Source organism: Ciona intestinalis, chromosome 11, assembly GCF_000224145.3.
Source record: "Ciona intestinalis chromosome 11, KH, whole genome shotgun sequence".
Classification (NCBI taxonomy): domain Eukaryota; kingdom Metazoa; phylum Chordata; class Ascidiacea; order Phlebobranchia; family Cionidae; genus Ciona; species Ciona intestinalis.
In genome coordinates, this window is record NC_020176.2 from 1,139,241 (window position 1) to 1,155,542 (window position 16,302).

The 16,302-nt window shown below is 34.2% G+C and overlaps 3 protein-coding genes and 1 long non-coding RNA gene across 4 annotated transcripts in view; 1 reads left to right on the plus strand and 3 right to left on the minus strand.

The window, feature by feature from the left end:
• Positions 1-3,547, plus strand: part of LOC100183225 — a 4,659-nt gene extending 1,112 nt beyond the window's left edge. The window contains exons 3-8 of the mRNA XM_009861825.2: positions 209-365; positions 679-941; positions 1,227-1,424; positions 1,913-2,040; positions 2,104-2,465; positions 3,184-3,547. Of these exons, the coding sequence (XP_009860127.1) occupies positions 243-365; positions 679-941; positions 1,227-1,424; positions 1,913-2,040; positions 2,104-2,465; positions 3,184-3,318 (1,209 nt within the window). The 5' untranslated portion in view covers positions 209-242 and the 3' untranslated portion in view covers positions 3,319-3,547. The remainder of the gene's footprint in view (positions 1-208; positions 366-678; positions 942-1,226; positions 1,425-1,912; positions 2,041-2,103; positions 2,466-3,183) is intronic.
• LOC113474705 lies at positions 3,494-3,998 on the minus strand. Its single transcript, XR_003396391.1, has 2 exons — positions 3,652-3,998; positions 3,494-3,583 (listed from the first exon to the last, which is right to left on the minus strand). It is a non-coding gene; the product is annotated as an uncharacterized LOC113474705 (long non-coding RNA).
• A 125-nt stretch (positions 3,999-4,123) lies between these two features.
• On the minus strand, positions 4,124-12,930 carry LOC100176234 (GTP-binding protein 2). The gene is made up of 10 exons (XM_002130782.3): positions 12,635-12,930; positions 11,483-11,694; positions 10,630-10,741; positions 10,028-10,225; positions 8,784-8,958; positions 8,236-8,452; positions 7,262-7,403; positions 6,008-6,238; positions 5,289-5,459; positions 4,124-4,951 (listed from the first exon to the last, which is right to left on the minus strand). The coding sequence occupies exons 1-10, from the start codon at positions 12,758-12,760 to the stop codon at positions 4,673-4,675; spliced, it is 1,863 nt and encodes a 620-aa protein (XP_002130818.1). The 5' UTR covers positions 12,761-12,930; the 3' UTR covers positions 4,124-4,672.
• A 214-nt stretch (positions 12,931-13,144) lies between these two features.
• The window catches only part of LOC100185587 (uveal autoantigen with coiled-coil domains and ankyrin repeats), a 9,908-nt gene continuing 6,750 nt past the window's right edge, over positions 13,145-16,302 (minus strand). Inside the window, exons 15-18 of the mRNA XM_009861826.3 lie at positions 15,631-15,757; positions 14,798-14,923; positions 13,985-14,198; positions 13,145-13,721 (exon numbers count right to left, since the gene is read on the minus strand). Coding sequence (XP_009860128.1) covers positions 13,608-13,721; positions 13,985-14,198; positions 14,798-14,923; positions 15,631-15,757 — 581 coding nt within the window. The 3' untranslated portion in view covers positions 13,145-13,607. The remainder of the gene's footprint in view (positions 13,722-13,984; positions 14,199-14,797; positions 14,924-15,630; positions 15,758-16,302) is intronic.

A 16,302-nucleotide genomic window follows, 5' to 3' on the forward strand; every position in this document is an offset into this window, starting at 1 on the left:
GTTAAGTGTCTTGCCCAAGGACACATACGCCTACAATGGTAGCAGCGTCGAGCCTCGAACCCATTACATAAGGGTTACAGGCAGGTGCGCTAACCACTATACCACGGCGCCGGACTTCTACCCATAGTACCCTAAAATTCAAAATTTAGCATTTTGACGCATATCTCGATTTAGAAAACACGCCATCTTACGAAATTTCCTTATACAGGTCCCACCATTACAACCTCCCTTGCCAGAAGCGAATGAGTTTCACTCAACAAGACGTTGCGCTGATAGCCATGCCCATGACATTACCTCCACCCATAGAAGGAACGGCTAAACTGCCGCAGTTCGGATTTCTTTACCAAGAATTTGAGCGCATGAAAGTAAGAATATTTTGCGGTGCGAATGTTGTGTTAAAAGAAGGTTAGATTTTCGTGAATTAATAGACATATATATGCAGTTAGGCTATTTTGTATCGTCGGGGTAAGGTGGGATACCGCAGACATCTAGTTCCTATATTCCCGGATCGTGTTTTGAATAAATAATAACCCCTTTTTAGAGTCGTGACGATGCGGTTATATAATTATGTAAGCAGCTTTGGTTTAATACCAAATGGGACGAAACCTAAAACTAAAATCTGTCCCATCTCACCCCACCTTACCATAGTAAATTAAAACAAATATTTAAATGAAACAGAAAATCGGGCTAATGAAGACCGCTGCGCAACCAGCAACTGCCGTGTCCTCTGTACCGCTGGTTACGAAAACGATCCCTACATTTAATGTGGTTTCCGCACAACCGGAGCGAAATGAGCGGGATTGTTTTGTTGCTGCAATGAAACTATTCATGAAGTCTTACATGCCAACCGCTTGCTTTGACTGTGCTGAACCGGTGGACGACTGGAGCAAAGAGGCGGGCGCACTTATAAGTGAAATCACTAGTGCAGCAACTGCAGAACGGTAAGTGTGTGTAACTGTAGATTTTATTATTCAACTGTTGGGCGTGTTTTGGCGCAAGAATTTTAACTTATTACCACTCACGTGACGGGGCAACGACTGATATATTACACGAATGTCCTGTTTCATACACCTCGTGCCCGGTTGCCCGAGTTTTTACCACGTATACATACTTTGTGGGTGAATGTTTTTGGGATTTTCTTATTTTTTGCTGTTTGGCTGATGATTATACAAGCTATAGGCTAGAAATCGTTAGAATAACCAGGTTTTAATAAATATCATTTTTAGTTGCACGAAAAGCACCTGGCCAACGAAATCTAGGAGCCCTAGCATCGATAGTTCCGTGGATTCGGCTCCGAATTCCATCGTCGAAGATATACATAGACACCTACTGGACATCAAACCCTCACCTTACCCCAGTGGTGTACCAGCATCTGTGAATAGCAGTGATAATGAAGACGACGATGGAAGATCGATAACAAAGAGGCGGGTGTTCATTTCTTATACCTTTATTTTTACGGTTTAACAATATATAGTAAGGTGGGGAATGTGGGACACATCTTTGTTCTATTTCTCGTCCCACTTAGTACTAAACAAAGAACATTAAATATAAAACCGTATCCTCACAACTCTCATAAACCGTTAATTATTTAAAACACGATCAGGATATTTGGATATTATGTGCTAAACCTGGGGTCTTCCACTCTACTATATGAATGAAACACGGCCTACTAGAGATATCTCTAGTAGGCCGTGGAATGAAAAAATGTAACTAAACGACAGTCGGCATAACACAAGTGTTTAGGTTCATACACTCCTTGCGACTGGTCCTTTATTTGTTTGTAGGACTGCAAATTTGTCCGATGTCACATACGACCACCGTGGTGGCAGCATCGGGCTTTGAACCAATCTCCTGTTGTAGTTAATACCAGCACTATACATCAGCACTAAGAGTAACCCAAATTTAATTTTAGCCCGCTGCAACATTCTTCATACAACCAGGACAACGTTTGTAAAATCCGTTTATCCATGGATTCTGGGTACCAGTCGTCGTCCACAGATGGAGGCAGTAGCATGAGCTCAAAGTATCCGGCAGTTCACGGTGAATCAAAAGTGCTTAAAATTCGGAAAATGCTCAAATTTAAATCTCGTGCTTTTCTTGAAGGTAGCCAGGTGACGAGGGAGTTGTACGATGACGCGGCGTCCGAGATTTCTTCGTCTTCCTCCACCTCCCAACCATGTTCTCCGACCCGCAGAGATTTCCCCGGGGACTTCGAGTTAAACTCTGTGTCTCCAAGGTCTTTGCAAACTTATTTATCAGCACTGCAACAGTTGCCTTTTCAAAACAACAACAATTTACCGGCGAAGCGTACAGTTTCTGGTGACAGTGATCTAACCACCGAGCCCTACCAGAAGCACAAAGAATGGATCACAGAAGAAATATTAGAAATGATAGCGGTGAGGGACCGACTTTACAAACGAATGAAGAAACAACCTTCGCCGGATATGGTGGAAATGTATAAGAAGGTAAGAACTATGATTTAGACACATTTTCATCTTAATTTAGACACGAGTGTTTTTTAAGACTTGATTCTTGGGACATCTTAAAGACATATACCCTTTTTGCATGGTAAAAAGTTAATGCGAATAACGATCCGCATTAACTCGTCATATGATAACTCGCTAACCGCGTTATTTTGCATGATCATTGGTTTATGCGCGTATCAACATTTGAGTTAACTTATTTTACTGCAATATTATTAAATCGAGTTTATAAAAATAAGTTTTAATACTTTATGGTGCTATTACCAACGAAAACCTATAAAATTAATACCCGAAAAGGATTAGGCTCTTAAAAGTAAAACTGTACTTTCACCTTACTTTTCTTTACTCGCATAATGCGAGTAACAACCAACCTGCTACAGCAGAGGACACGCTTATGACGTTATGCGTGTTAACTTTGTTTTTGCGAGTAAATATGCGAGTACCTACGCGCATAAAAGTGACCATGCAAAAATGGTAATAATATCCAAATATCTTAGCGTATTTTAAACAATTAACAACGGTGTACGGGAGTCGCGAGATTACAGTTTTATAATTCTTTTGAATGTTTTTGTTTTCTACTAAATGAAACGAGAAAGTAGAACGAAAAGGTGTCCCATCTTCCCCATCATACTATACCTCAGTTAAATAAAAAATGATTATTATCATTCCGTATTATTAAACTAAGATTATTCTTCGCCAGGTTCGAAACATGGTTGTTGGGTTGACAAGGAATGCAAAAAGAGCTCACGAGAAGAAAATTGAGGACGCCACAAAATTCGGTGGATATTCTACCCCTACCCCGCCCTCATTCGGTGTAACTGCACGTTATAGGTAGTTATGGTTGCTTTTAACCGTGTGTGTATTTGTGTTTCCAGATTTTATGTGTATGATATTGAGTGCGATTTTATAATCTGTATTTTCCATCTGTATTTTATGAAGCTTTCTTTTATCGTTTTCAAATGTTCTCAAAAGTGCCGCCTTCGAGTATTTGATTTCATTGCATGTTTTTCTGATGTCCGCACAAGTTTTTGAATTCCGAATAAATTTGTGTGACGTCTAACAAATTCGAAAGTTTACAAATCCAAGGTCTGAGTTCAAACCTGCGAATAAATTTGTGTGACGTCTAACAAATTCGAAAGCTTACAAATCCAAGGTCTTGAGTTCAAACCTGTATAAAGAAGGCGAGCATAGCAGATAGTGGTTATGGCTTAACTGGGTAAAACGAAGTTCCAATTATGTGGCAAGGTTAACCTTTGTAGGAGGACACTTAATACTAATGCTTTAAATGAGTTGCCGAAATCGTCAGCCATGCAATAAACAAACCACCGAGCATTAAAACTAGCTTTTGGTTAAGATGAAAGCGGACCTACCAACCAACTGTCATCCCGCTGGGTACTGATTTTTTGCTCTTCAAATGACCTTAATTCTCTTCAACTCCTGTTTTTGGAGCCGCCACTTTTTTTTATTCGAAGTCTAACTTAAAAATAAATGTAGATATGTTTTTAACTGTAAGCGGGTTTTAACAACTGCTGCTTTGCAGCTATATCCTGTCTTTTCTTTTTAAATATTTCTAATTCTTTGCTACCGTAATCGAAGAGACAAATACAGTCATTATTACTTACCTAGAGTTTAGGTCAGAGTTTCACAGTGTGCAACAGCACTCGTTTAATTAAACCAACCAACCGACGTAGCATGCACACAATGTAAGCACAACATTACAAACAAAATTCGGACAAAATGCGGCAGTCAATATTTCTAACCAACGTCGCCCATAAAATACAACACACCGAGATATATTCTATAGAAAAATACAATTTATGGTAAAAAAACGTTTTTGTTTTGAAAAGAAATATAGTTGGGATAAAAATATTGTTTTTTTTTATGAAAGAAAATACAGTTTATTAAACTCGATTAGGATAAAAGTGGGGGCGAAAAAATTCCGACTTTTCCATGGCGAAATTATTATTTTTACTAAAATATTTAACCTAACAATAAAATTTTCTAAACACATTAAAGAAATAACCCATTCACGGTCTAGGTTTTTAAAATATAGACGCATATTATAACGCCTTGCTAACCAGAAGCGGAACACCGCTTATTACAAAAAACAAAATTTTTCGAATAAATCTATGAAAAAGAAATGGGAAAAAAATATTACAAAGCTAAGAACAAGCTTATTGTAAGATCACCTAACGCTCTACATGTTGCCGTTTACTCGAAGACACAGACATTAATTCATCTGAGCTAGCATACCCTGGAGGTGAGGAAGAAGATGGTGATCTCTGGGAGTGTTTTCTTTGCCTCTTCTGGATGCGTTCTCCTGGAGTAAACGGGAAGACTTTTGTGATTTGTCCGATACCTTTAGTGGTCCTCTCGCGGAAGAGAAGAGTTGAGCTTAGACGAAGATGTTCGGGGTAACAAACAAAGCGGAAAGTCACGACTGACTGCTCGTTCTGGTTGAGTGATTCCTGTGTATTTGAAGTTTCATTACATTGTATATTTTTGGAAATAAAATTATATAAATATAGGTACATATGTTATTTTTGAAAAACCAAAGGAATGAAAAGAATGAGAAGAGAACACGTTCAAGTGTCAATAAAATATCGAAAGTTTCTCGAAGCTGGTCCCATTAATTTACTATAGCTAAAACGTTGTGCCTGTTTCTCATATTTCCAACAACAAGTCATTTAGGCAGGGCTGAACATATTCAGTTTACTTTACTCTTTTATGTGGTATGTATGATTACTACGGTCTACGGACCATGACATGCTTGTCTACGCAGGTTTGGCGGCCTACGTAACTTACCGTATCGTTGTGAATTTTCTCAACCACAGCAGTTTGTCTGACACTACCAACATGCACTGTGGTTTGAAACCCAGGACATAATGCACTTGTTGGATGGTATAGAAGAAACACTGTTGCTTCAAACTGAATGCAACAACTAGGTTTCAACTCCGGACTAACCAGTACCATACCCTATGAAAAAAAAAGTAATGTTCAATCTTCATACCAAAGGGCAGTTTTAAATAATTTTTAAATTTCTACAATTCAAAAACAACAAAGGACAAATTAGGACCTTAGGTGTGGAAATATGGTTTATAAACTTTAGTCTTTTAAACTTTGCGTAGCGGGCAACTACGTTTGTTTTGACACGCATAGTAAATGATTGTTTCGTGTAGTAACAACAGGTGTGGTAATCAATCATCCATGACGTAAAACATATCAGTAATTATACATGCTGTAAATAATGCAGAACATTTAACTCAATATAGCAACAAAAGATTCTGGAATACTGTAACCATTTACATTGCATATCAACGATCTAACTTCATTTAAACAACCACAAATATAACCAAAAACGTTTTACAATGCAGGGGAAGCAGGGATAGTTAGATGTACATTCTTCTAAACCAAACTTGGTTGTCAGAGTTTTTTTTGATTAATGCAGTGAAAAAAATTCAGAGCACGCCTGGCTACCCTGCCACCCCAGGTTTGGCACCTATGACTACAAAAAACAAACTCACTTTTCGAATATCATCTTTATCAATATTAATCAAGGATAACGATGCTGCTTGGCCGGCTCTTACTACACGACACGGTGCTCGATTCCTTTGTATGGTCGTCACGGTAACTGGGAGATAGCGCCCTTCAGTGTTAGGCCCGATGATCAAGTTGTTCTGCTCAGTGATGACACCGTGTGACAGCGTACCACCAACCACGGCACCAACTTCGGGGACAGAGAAAACTTCATCAACCTGTTTTGTAGAATTAAAAAATAAATAAAAGTTAAAGCTAAAATAAATAAATTGGTATAATTGCAGTTTTAAGTTAAAATGAATAAGTTAGTAAAATTTCCGTTTTTGATAAAACTGAATAAATTTTATGTTTTAAGGTTAACTGAATAAATAAGTAAAGTTGCAGTTTTATTTTGTAAATGAATTTGTCAATAACAGAACCTCTCTCACTTAATTGTAAAGTAAAAATCACAAAAGAGAAAACAACGCAATTAATAGTGGGAATGTTCAAGCAGATTACAAACTGTATGCACCAACATACGAACATTTAAATTTCCCTTTATTTCAATACTGTGTTCATACATGAATGCAACAGTCATTGAAGAAAACACAAATTCAATGTGATGACTAAGATTAACTGTTTTGTTCAATATTTGTATTCACACATATTTAAACATTAAAAAATCATAATATTCAACACAAATCAACTCATGATAACATGTGCGAAGTTACAGAGTAGTATCACCGTCCACCAATCATATATGTATATTTAACAGGTCATTCAAATCATACATACACATTGAACATGTCATACGCATGATATAGTAAACTTACTAAACTCATATGACCTAAATGACATGAAACAAAGCAGTGACCATGTATACTGTATATGCACGTTGACTGAACCAGTGTGAACGTGTATAACCTTACCTTTGGGCTTAACTACTATTAACTGTCCTTGCTACAACCTAGTGCAGTGGGCATTTATAGATTACCTTAATACACAATAGACCGGCACCGTAACTCGGTGGTTTAAGTAAAGGACAGGGTCACGTTACACTGGTTGTATGAAAAGACATACACGGTTGGGTGTTGTGGTGATGGGCCAAATCTAGTCTAAACCTCAGGTTCGCGACAAGGTTGGTAATTGTTCAAAACATGATCAAGATATGTGGAATTTGGATGACATTGGCATTTTTATCCCATATTACCTCACCTTACTAGTTACTATATGATACTGCGGGTCTGTATCATTAAACTAACCTGAAACTGTGGCAATTCCTGCATCAACTTTTCTTGCTCTCGTTGATTTTTTTGAGGAGATAAAACATTGAAGAACTTAGTGAGTAGAGAAAGATTTGCACCACTCAAGCTGGATACTTTGAACAATGGAACAATCTTTGATCTGTGAAAAAAATATATTCATACAAGATACAACATACTTATAGTTGCATATTTGTATATATTATGTTGCCTCTATGTTATAAATCCCAAAGAGCTCTCCTGGTATTTTATTATTTTGCAATGTTTAGATCCATTTAGGCTGCCTTTTAATAAAGTATACAAAATGAATGGAAAATAATAAAAAAATGGAGTATTATATATAATAGTATATATGTTTAGGCTAATTATGTTTAGTCTTAATCAGTATTTCTAGTTCAACACAATGCGCTAGGGTACTGTATGCTGAAGAAAGCGAAAATCCAAAGTTTGGGTAAAAATTAAAATTTTTGAACTAATAGTAATGGAAAACTTTTTAAACTTTTTCCTTATTGACAGTAGAACATATGTGGGCTTAATGAGCTAACCAATATAGCTGATAGCAGTTTCCCCACAAGGAAATGATGTCGTAGGACAATATTGTATGACATAGTATTACGTAACATATGGTGAGAATAGACGTCTAAATATTATGACGTTTTACAACCCACACAAAACTAAATATAGTTGAATGAACACGCAGTTATATTGACACTTGAAAAGTACAATAGACCTATCATTTAGATTTAGACATTTAATGTACTTTTAAGTTTTATAATTGCTAGTTACTAGCTATAAATGTTTGCTGCAAGTATTTACGGACATGTTTTAATTTCTGCTAACGAAATACAGTTTGTTAAAAAACATTGTACAAAAATTACAAACTTTTTCTGGGAAATTACAAGTAGTTTGACTAAAAAGCATAGAAATATATTTCAATTTTTTATAAGAAAGTATAATTGCTGTAGACCACTCACCCCTCTCCACCCATCCCTGCAGCGGCGGTATAAACATCATCTTCCGATCTTACTCGGAATGGAATCCTTCCACAACCAGCGCCAGAGAGCAGTTTCTCCAATTGTCGACATGCCCGGTCCGATACGGCTTCAGGGCAAAGATCGATCTTAGTTACCACGGCAATAGTAGGCACACCAAGCGCCATTGCAAGCCCCAGGTGTTCACGGGTGGTGCCAGCTGAAATTTTTATGAAGAGAATGTAACTTTTACCTTACGTGGCAAGGCAAATTAAAAGCTATAAAAATGTAACTTTGCCATTGAGCCAGACAGTTATATATTAAATGTGGAAATAGAGAATGTTCTGAATGTGGAAATTTTAAATAGCAATAATAACTAGGTGGTCGAATGTTTCTATGCATGTACATGCCTTGAACATGCTTTATTACAGTTATTATCAATATAAACACAAAAATGCACGTAATTACTCAACAGTTAAGCATTATAAACCTACTTGAATTGGGTTCAGATTAAATATTGATTTACAAGAGAATTACGCTCAAAATCTTACCTACTCCACGATTTGCTGCAACGACCAGCATTGCAAAGTCAGGATGGTGAGAAGTGAGACCAAAAATGGTGGTACGAAGGTATTTATGGTGGCCAGCAAGGTCTATGAATGTTATAATCTTTGACGCCGCCGAACAAATACTTTCTGATGTTTGCAACTCACTGTAGTTTAACACCTGCATTATAAAGGTTTTATGTGAATTTATAAAAGATTCAAATACAATTGAAATTGTGGTTTTAAACTTGATGGCTATAAAATTGCCATTTTCCACATACATTTCCTAAGTTAACTTTTTTGATATTCCCTTTAGTACTACAGGAAGTAATGCCTGCCGTTCTCACGCATCACACTCTATATTTCGGCTTATTTAGGAGGCAAATTTATGGTGGCTTTAATACTATTTAAATAGTGGTTTTATACTAAAGTTGCCAATTGTTTCTGTATTTGACATGAAACTAAGGTTTAAAAATATAACATATGTTGACAAAGAAAATGCAACCTGAATGACAGCATAAACCCAAAGTCATCTCTATAATATAAATAAAGTAGCAATAAAAAATTAAAATTTTATTACTCCTATCTTAATTAATCGTTATTAGGCTATTATAATATTTGTAAAAGCTAGAATATTGTAAAAACATAAACCAACAAAATCCAACAATAGCCAAAGATGGTTTAGACACATTTTGGACACAAGGACCATTTTACAAAACACCACTTTTTTTGCCACAAAATGTTAGCATATCTTTCAAACATAGCGATTGTTTAACAATAGGAAAGTTCATGAGATGTAAACATAAATATCCTGTATACGTGAGATTTTGCTTCGTCAAACCACAACAACAGCATTACAAATCTCACTTGGCTATGTTTACATAACAAAACAACAAACACTAATTTGCATAAGCCAACTTAAATTCATCCAATAAATGGTACCAAGTATTTTTTCGCATAAAATACAACTTACATATAGGAAATTCACATAGTTGTATGAATCTTATTTTTTTGTGTTGATTAAATTATGTAACAACATATTTAAGTCTAAAATTCAAAGTCTACAAGACTATAGACTACAAATCGTAAATCCAAATCAACAGCATCCAGTTTCAAAACCCCTAACTTTCCTGTAAAATAGTTTCTACACTCTCTTAAAGCCATCAATGTTGTGAGCTACAAAAAGTTGGACCATTAAACAAATAAAAAAACATAGCCTATATACTCCAAAATAAATAATATTTTCTTACATTTCCTTTGCTGTCAAAGCCAAGAATTTCGTGACTTATACAAGAAGTTCTACCAGTTTGAATTTCATGTAAATGTCGGAATAAATTAAGTCTCGCTTGTCCGCGTCCATTGTCCAATTGTCCTTGAGTAAGAACGCCGAGTAATGTTGATTTTCCCGCGTCAGCATTTCCAAGAACAGATACACGAAGATCCAAAAACTGAAAATTAAATCAATGCATTAAAATAATGGCACCATTAAAACAGAAAAATTCATTTTAATTAAAACATAGCAAAAAAACAATGCATTAAAAAACATAGGCGTTTTAATATTTTCATAACAGTTTAGATTTTACTAGTTCTTACTCCTTTACAAAGATGTTTTACGTCAAAGTATTTACCCACAAAATTAACTACAAATCAACAACAAAGAGAAAATGTACATAGACTGACATAATTATCAATAAAAAAATGACATATATATATCCAATATATATTTATATATAAAACTAAATACAATCATCAACCTTATCTGATCCTTGTAAACACCAACCATAAACTACTGCCACTACTTCAGAGCTAGCACCATGGTAATAATTTGTGATATTCTTTTTATTTCAATCACCTGTTGATCATCAGGAACTCTTCGAACCAAAACTTCCGAAACTCTCTTCCTCTCACCAAGGACCAAACTATCAACCTCTCTTTCACGCAATACGGTAAGATCGGCTCCGAGTCTAAGCATGGTAAATATATTAATAATAATACAAAATATATATATATATATATATATATATATATTCATATATACATATATTAAATTGTTATATATACATATTACAAAATAGAAAATATATTACAAAAAAGAAAATTCTCAAGTCAAAATTAGGTTTATTTATTACTGGACAAAACAGCTGTCAAAAGACAAACAATTAGGTTATAAGCAGGGGTGAAAAAAATGTCTTTTGCATGTAGGAAGTTTTTGTATAAAAGCAAACAGTAGGTAACACTGTTGTAGAACCTAAAACACCTACAGTAAAGTGTTCATATTATGACAAAGATTACTAAGTATAGACTGCAATGAGTTGTTGAATCATATTTCAGTTATTACACATTTACAAAAAAATGCGACATCATCAACATACACAAACCACATAGTGATGATTAATTATACATAAACAACCAGAATATAGGTTATGTTTGTGTGCAAAATATTTTGACGTGTCAGGACTACAATAAAATAAGGTTTAAAACACAAGGAACAACTACACAAGTACCTATTGCCAAAAACACCTCACTAAAACAAACACAGAACTTCTTGCAAGAAATATTCATATACCAATACTACTTAATCTTTTATTCATGTATTTTGATGATTTCCATTTGTTTGTTTACACCAATACTAATCCATTGCACAAGTAAAATGTCAATGACAAATATTATAAACTTTTCTCTACAAAACCTAGTCAAACACTTACTTTTCTGCCATGCTCTTCAAAGTCCCCATGGTTGAATTAAGTTCTTGGTCAGTAAGGCCGGCACAAACCCCATTGTCTTCGACACCAATCTTATAAATTGCTTCTCCTTGTCCCTCTTGCAGTCTCCATTTCATCTGAGTAACCAAGTGCTCAAGTCGAGAGTCGGTTGGGTTAATCAGCTTTAACTTATATTCCACATTACCCTCTTCCTCCTATAAGACAAAAATAAACAAAAATTGAATGAATGTATGTAAACTAAAGTAACTGTTTAAAATTGATCAAATAAGTGTATATATATGTATGGTTTAATTATTGCAGTGCAAATAAATGTATATTATAGGTAATATGATTTTATTATTGCACACTATTTAATACATTAATTACTAAGTGTTCTATTTTAATTGAAATTAAGCCTTATTTTGTACTTTAACGATATCATATGTATGACAGTTTTTACTACTCATTCGAGTCATTAGTAACTAGTAGGTTACAGCAATTGACATTGATTTGGTCTTCAGTAACATTGGCTACTCAGTATAATCTGGGGAGTGGTTATAAGTAAGTGAGTGTAAAAACTTTGAATTTATTTTTATAAAATTTGTATAGGAATATGCCGCAATTTATTTTTATTTATAAAAATAAACAGAACGATAAGATAATTCTGAAAAACTAACAATCATTTCATCATTTCATAAATAAACATTGGAATTTCTAATATTCAGCAATGATATTTTTGTTTTGACTGTTATAGGTGGTGTCTGTAAGGGAACCAAGACAAAGAATCTGTAACTTGATACTGTGAGGTTATTTCAAAGAAAAATAACTTCTGAGACCGTATGTCAATAACAAAATCTAAATTTTTCCTTAAGACGTTAAGGGCCAAGTCTAAAGTGCAATCTCAGGCCTTAAAAACCTGGTAACACCTAGTACATATTAACACTTTATTGTTATCATATACACAGTAGCATACCCACTCTAAGAGACTGGAGAAACCAAAAGCTTTAAATACTACTGAGAATTTTGTGGTATAACAAATTAGGCAATTTGTTACAGGTTAATATTTGGTTATTCTTCTAGCACAGTAATATCTTGTATTTATAAAACAAAAACTTCTTTTAAATGTTACGTTTATGCACAATTTCTATATTTTACCTCAGGAGGTAGATTGTCGTTGCTTAAATCGTGCATATCCAGCTCTTGTTTTTTCCTTTTGATTTTTAAAGAATGTATTTGATTGCAATCTGAAGATGCAGGGCTAACAGTTGTGTTATTTTCCATGTTTTCGCCTTTTAGTTGCTTTGTTTTGTTTCACATTACGGCAAGCCGTGCTCCAAACTTGTATATTGCCTAATTTTTAGTTCATCTTCAATTTATTGAGCCATGTTTTTCTATACAACATAGTCGGTTTATGATTTAAATCAAAATCAAGCTTTTATATACCTGCTCGATCGAAGTAAAAAAAGCAAACATATACGAACTCGCCAAGCAAGCCACCAGCCATTACGTATTCGCAGCAAAAGCGTCACAGCAAATCGTTTCGTTTAGTATTGCGCCACCACAGCAAATTTAAAGGGGAGTGTTACCACACCGTTGCATCATCTCATTTCACTGTTTACAAAACTTACGTGATAACGTATTTACTATTTACAAAACGATTTCCAATGAATCTTTGCGTCATGATAACTTGTATTTGCGAGAAGTGTAGCGGTAACTTCAAATTCGACAATTTTTATGACAAAACGCGGTATATACGAAAATTGAATAACTATGGTTTAAAAACACAACAAACTAGGTTTATGTTTGATCCGTAAGATTTTTTTTAACGATTTAAATTAATAAGTGTCATTGGCAGCAGAGTTCTATGGCTCTGAGTGGCAGTAGCAAAAAACAAAGAGATTTATACCTGAAAAAAAACTATATACAAATCTCTTTACAATGCAAAACAATATGAAAAAAAAACTTCAATACAAAATAGGAAAGAAAATGTGCGCAGCAACTATGTTTAGGTCACACAATATGTAGAATATGTAAACCCCAAGTCAGAGCTATATGTTCGAACTTGCTGAAAGACATTTGTAAAAAGTTGAACAAATTTGCAATTGAGAAAATTAAAAACATCAGACTGTCAAGGGTTTTGAGTTTGTTGCAAATTCAGTTCTTCTAAACACTTTCTGTCAGTTGAGTTGCTTTTGATACTACGCTGGCATGCAGATGGATCAAAGTTTTGGCTCATGTAGGTCTATGATAAAAACAAAAGATACGACTCACTATACAACATTATATTTCCAACACCAGGAAAGCCAGTTAGCAGCATTGTGGACTACTAGGGAAAATTTACATACAATATTCAAGGAAAGTTATAGAAAAAAAAATGTTTTTGACCAAACATACTTTTCATTAAAATAAAATTGTATGTATTCATACCATATCACGCAGAAAAAGTATTCTTTAAAATAGAAGTATTTTAATTTGTCTTCAATAAAAAGAAACCTGGAAAATTACCTTATACTTATAATTTTCCTCTGTTAGTTGTTGAATTCTCTGGATTAACTTGTCGTTGTCATTTCTAGTTGCTTTCCAGTTCTGCGTTAAATCATCACGTTGGCTCATAACCTCCCGTAGTCGTCTTTGTAGAACCAATTCACTTTCCATCTTAGAGTCTGCGTGCTGTTGTGCATGTTGCCGCAAGGTTGCTACACTTTTCGTGAGAAAATTCCTAAGAACAGTTATTGAATGTCACGTAATGCTCATACCGATGTAATATTTCATAAACATTGTGCATACCAGTTACCAAGTATGTTACTTTTAGAGTAATTTGGACTACCCATTCGTAACCACTGGATTGCAGACATTAACATTAAGTATGATGTCAAAGGACACATACTCCACAGTAATAGCATCATCTACCTTAAATCTTATGTTCTCATTCAGCTATTAAGTTAGAGGTCATAACACTGCAGTTCAAGTCTAAATACATTACTGAAATTTTTGAATAAATTTTTAATCTAAATTTGCTGAGACAGTCTAAAAATAAAATATTTTCAGATGGATTACTTCTACCATTGTGGGCGTATTGGTCCATGGGCCAGACACTTAACGCCAATTGCTCCAACTAAATGGTCACTTTTGGGTTTAAATTCAGTAAATTGTCAGCCATATATAACAAATAAAATATCTACCCACAAAGTTACATACCTGGTACCTCATAATCTATCACAAAGTTTATGAAACAGAACATTATAATGACAGTCGTTTCCCCGCCATGATAAGATAACGCTCATACATTAATTCATTATTTTAATTTCTTATTCTTACTTTTCAGATGACAGCTGCAGCATTCTGGTTTCAAAATGTTCTGCAACATTTGCTGAAGTTTGCATTATATCATCTATAAGTGATGAAAGATCAGAAATCCTTGTGAATAAATTGTCGTCTGGTTTTCTAAATTAAACAAGTTTTATTATTTAGTTATTTTCAGCTTCTATGTAGTTGTATGGCTCAACAGAAAAGTCGATTTTTTATTTAAACAACATAAACTCAGGCTATATAACTGGAAATCAAATTTGATTAAAAGGTTTTAAGGGAAAAAAAATAATACTAATAAAAAAAAAACTACCTATGCCTTTATAATAAAAAGAGAACTGAAGTCAATTCTTTTTAGCCATTTTTGATAATGCTATTTCTTCTGTAATAGATAAGTCGGCATTAAACCAAGAAGCACCAGTAACAACATAGATAAAAATGTGATTAATATAAAATTTAAAAAATATATTTTTATAGATTCTGCTGAGTTAGCACTATATGTGCACAAATTACAAAAAATACTTCAGTTTTCCTTTAAAAATTCTCTTGTATTTTTAAAGTAGAAAAAGTATCAACAAAGAACAACAATTTTATTATGAATATGGAAACAAGCATTAAACAGTCACTCACCTAAAATAAAAATTATATGGTAGGGTGAGGAGAGCGGGAATGTACAACATAGTATCCAAATATCCTGATCGTGTTTTAAACATCTAATAAGGGTCTAAAGTTTTAAAATTCTTTGAATGTTCTTTGTTTACTACCAATGCAACAAAAGAATAGAATGAAAAGGTGTCCCATTTTTCCCCACCCTACTATAATAAAACCAACCAAACGTAACTTACTCTGCCTGCTTAGATGAGGCTTCTAACATTTCTTCAATATCTTTTGCATTTCCAAGCAGTGCTGATACAACCAATGACTTACCAGGTGTCATAGGTGGAATATTTTGTATTTCTCTTTTACCATGTTCTGTTGTTAAATTAAGGAGGTAAACAAATCATAAAACATAACTTACTTTATAACTAAATAGGTAGAACCACGGCCTACTAGAGATACGGCCTGATAATTCACATTTTACGTTTGAAATTAGAAGGTCTATTATACGTCACAACCAACATTATTTTCCCATTGTTATTCATTGTTTAGGTGTAAACATAGCAGCATAGTATACAGTTTAATTTAAATATTCATTTAAAATAGAAGGTGTATGCTAGTTGCAAAGAAATTATCAGGGTTATTTTGCATTAATAAAGTGTTTAAAATTAACTGTAAGATATCCTACAGGTAGTCTTTTAGGTTAGAACAGATTACGTAGTCCTGTTCGTACTCAGTCGAAGAAAATTACGAGACAGTATATTCAGTATAGCTATCTACATCCATTTCGCTACTGAAACAACATTTGTTTCTAAACCAGTGATTGTGTCTAAACTAAACTAGCGCACATTGCGTTAGTAAACAAGATAGTTTTAGTAATCGTCGTTTGGTTTGCAGGTTTAATGATTATTTGTGTCTAT

Bases quoted from the DNA above. Each gene is read 5' to 3' on its own strand.
- LOC100176234 (XM_002130782.3), bottom strand. From the start codon at position 12,760: ATGGAAAATAACACAACTGTTAGCCCTGCATCTTCAGATTGCAATCAA. The intron at 7,404-8,235 runs GTGAGTGGTCTA...TTTTTTTCACAG, and splicing joins GCAGGGATGGGTGGAGAGGG to ATCAAAGATTGTTCCATTGT. The intron at 4,952-5,288 runs GTAAGTTACGTA...TCAAATACACAG, and splicing joins AGAAAATTCACAACGATACG to GAATCACTCAACCAGAACGA.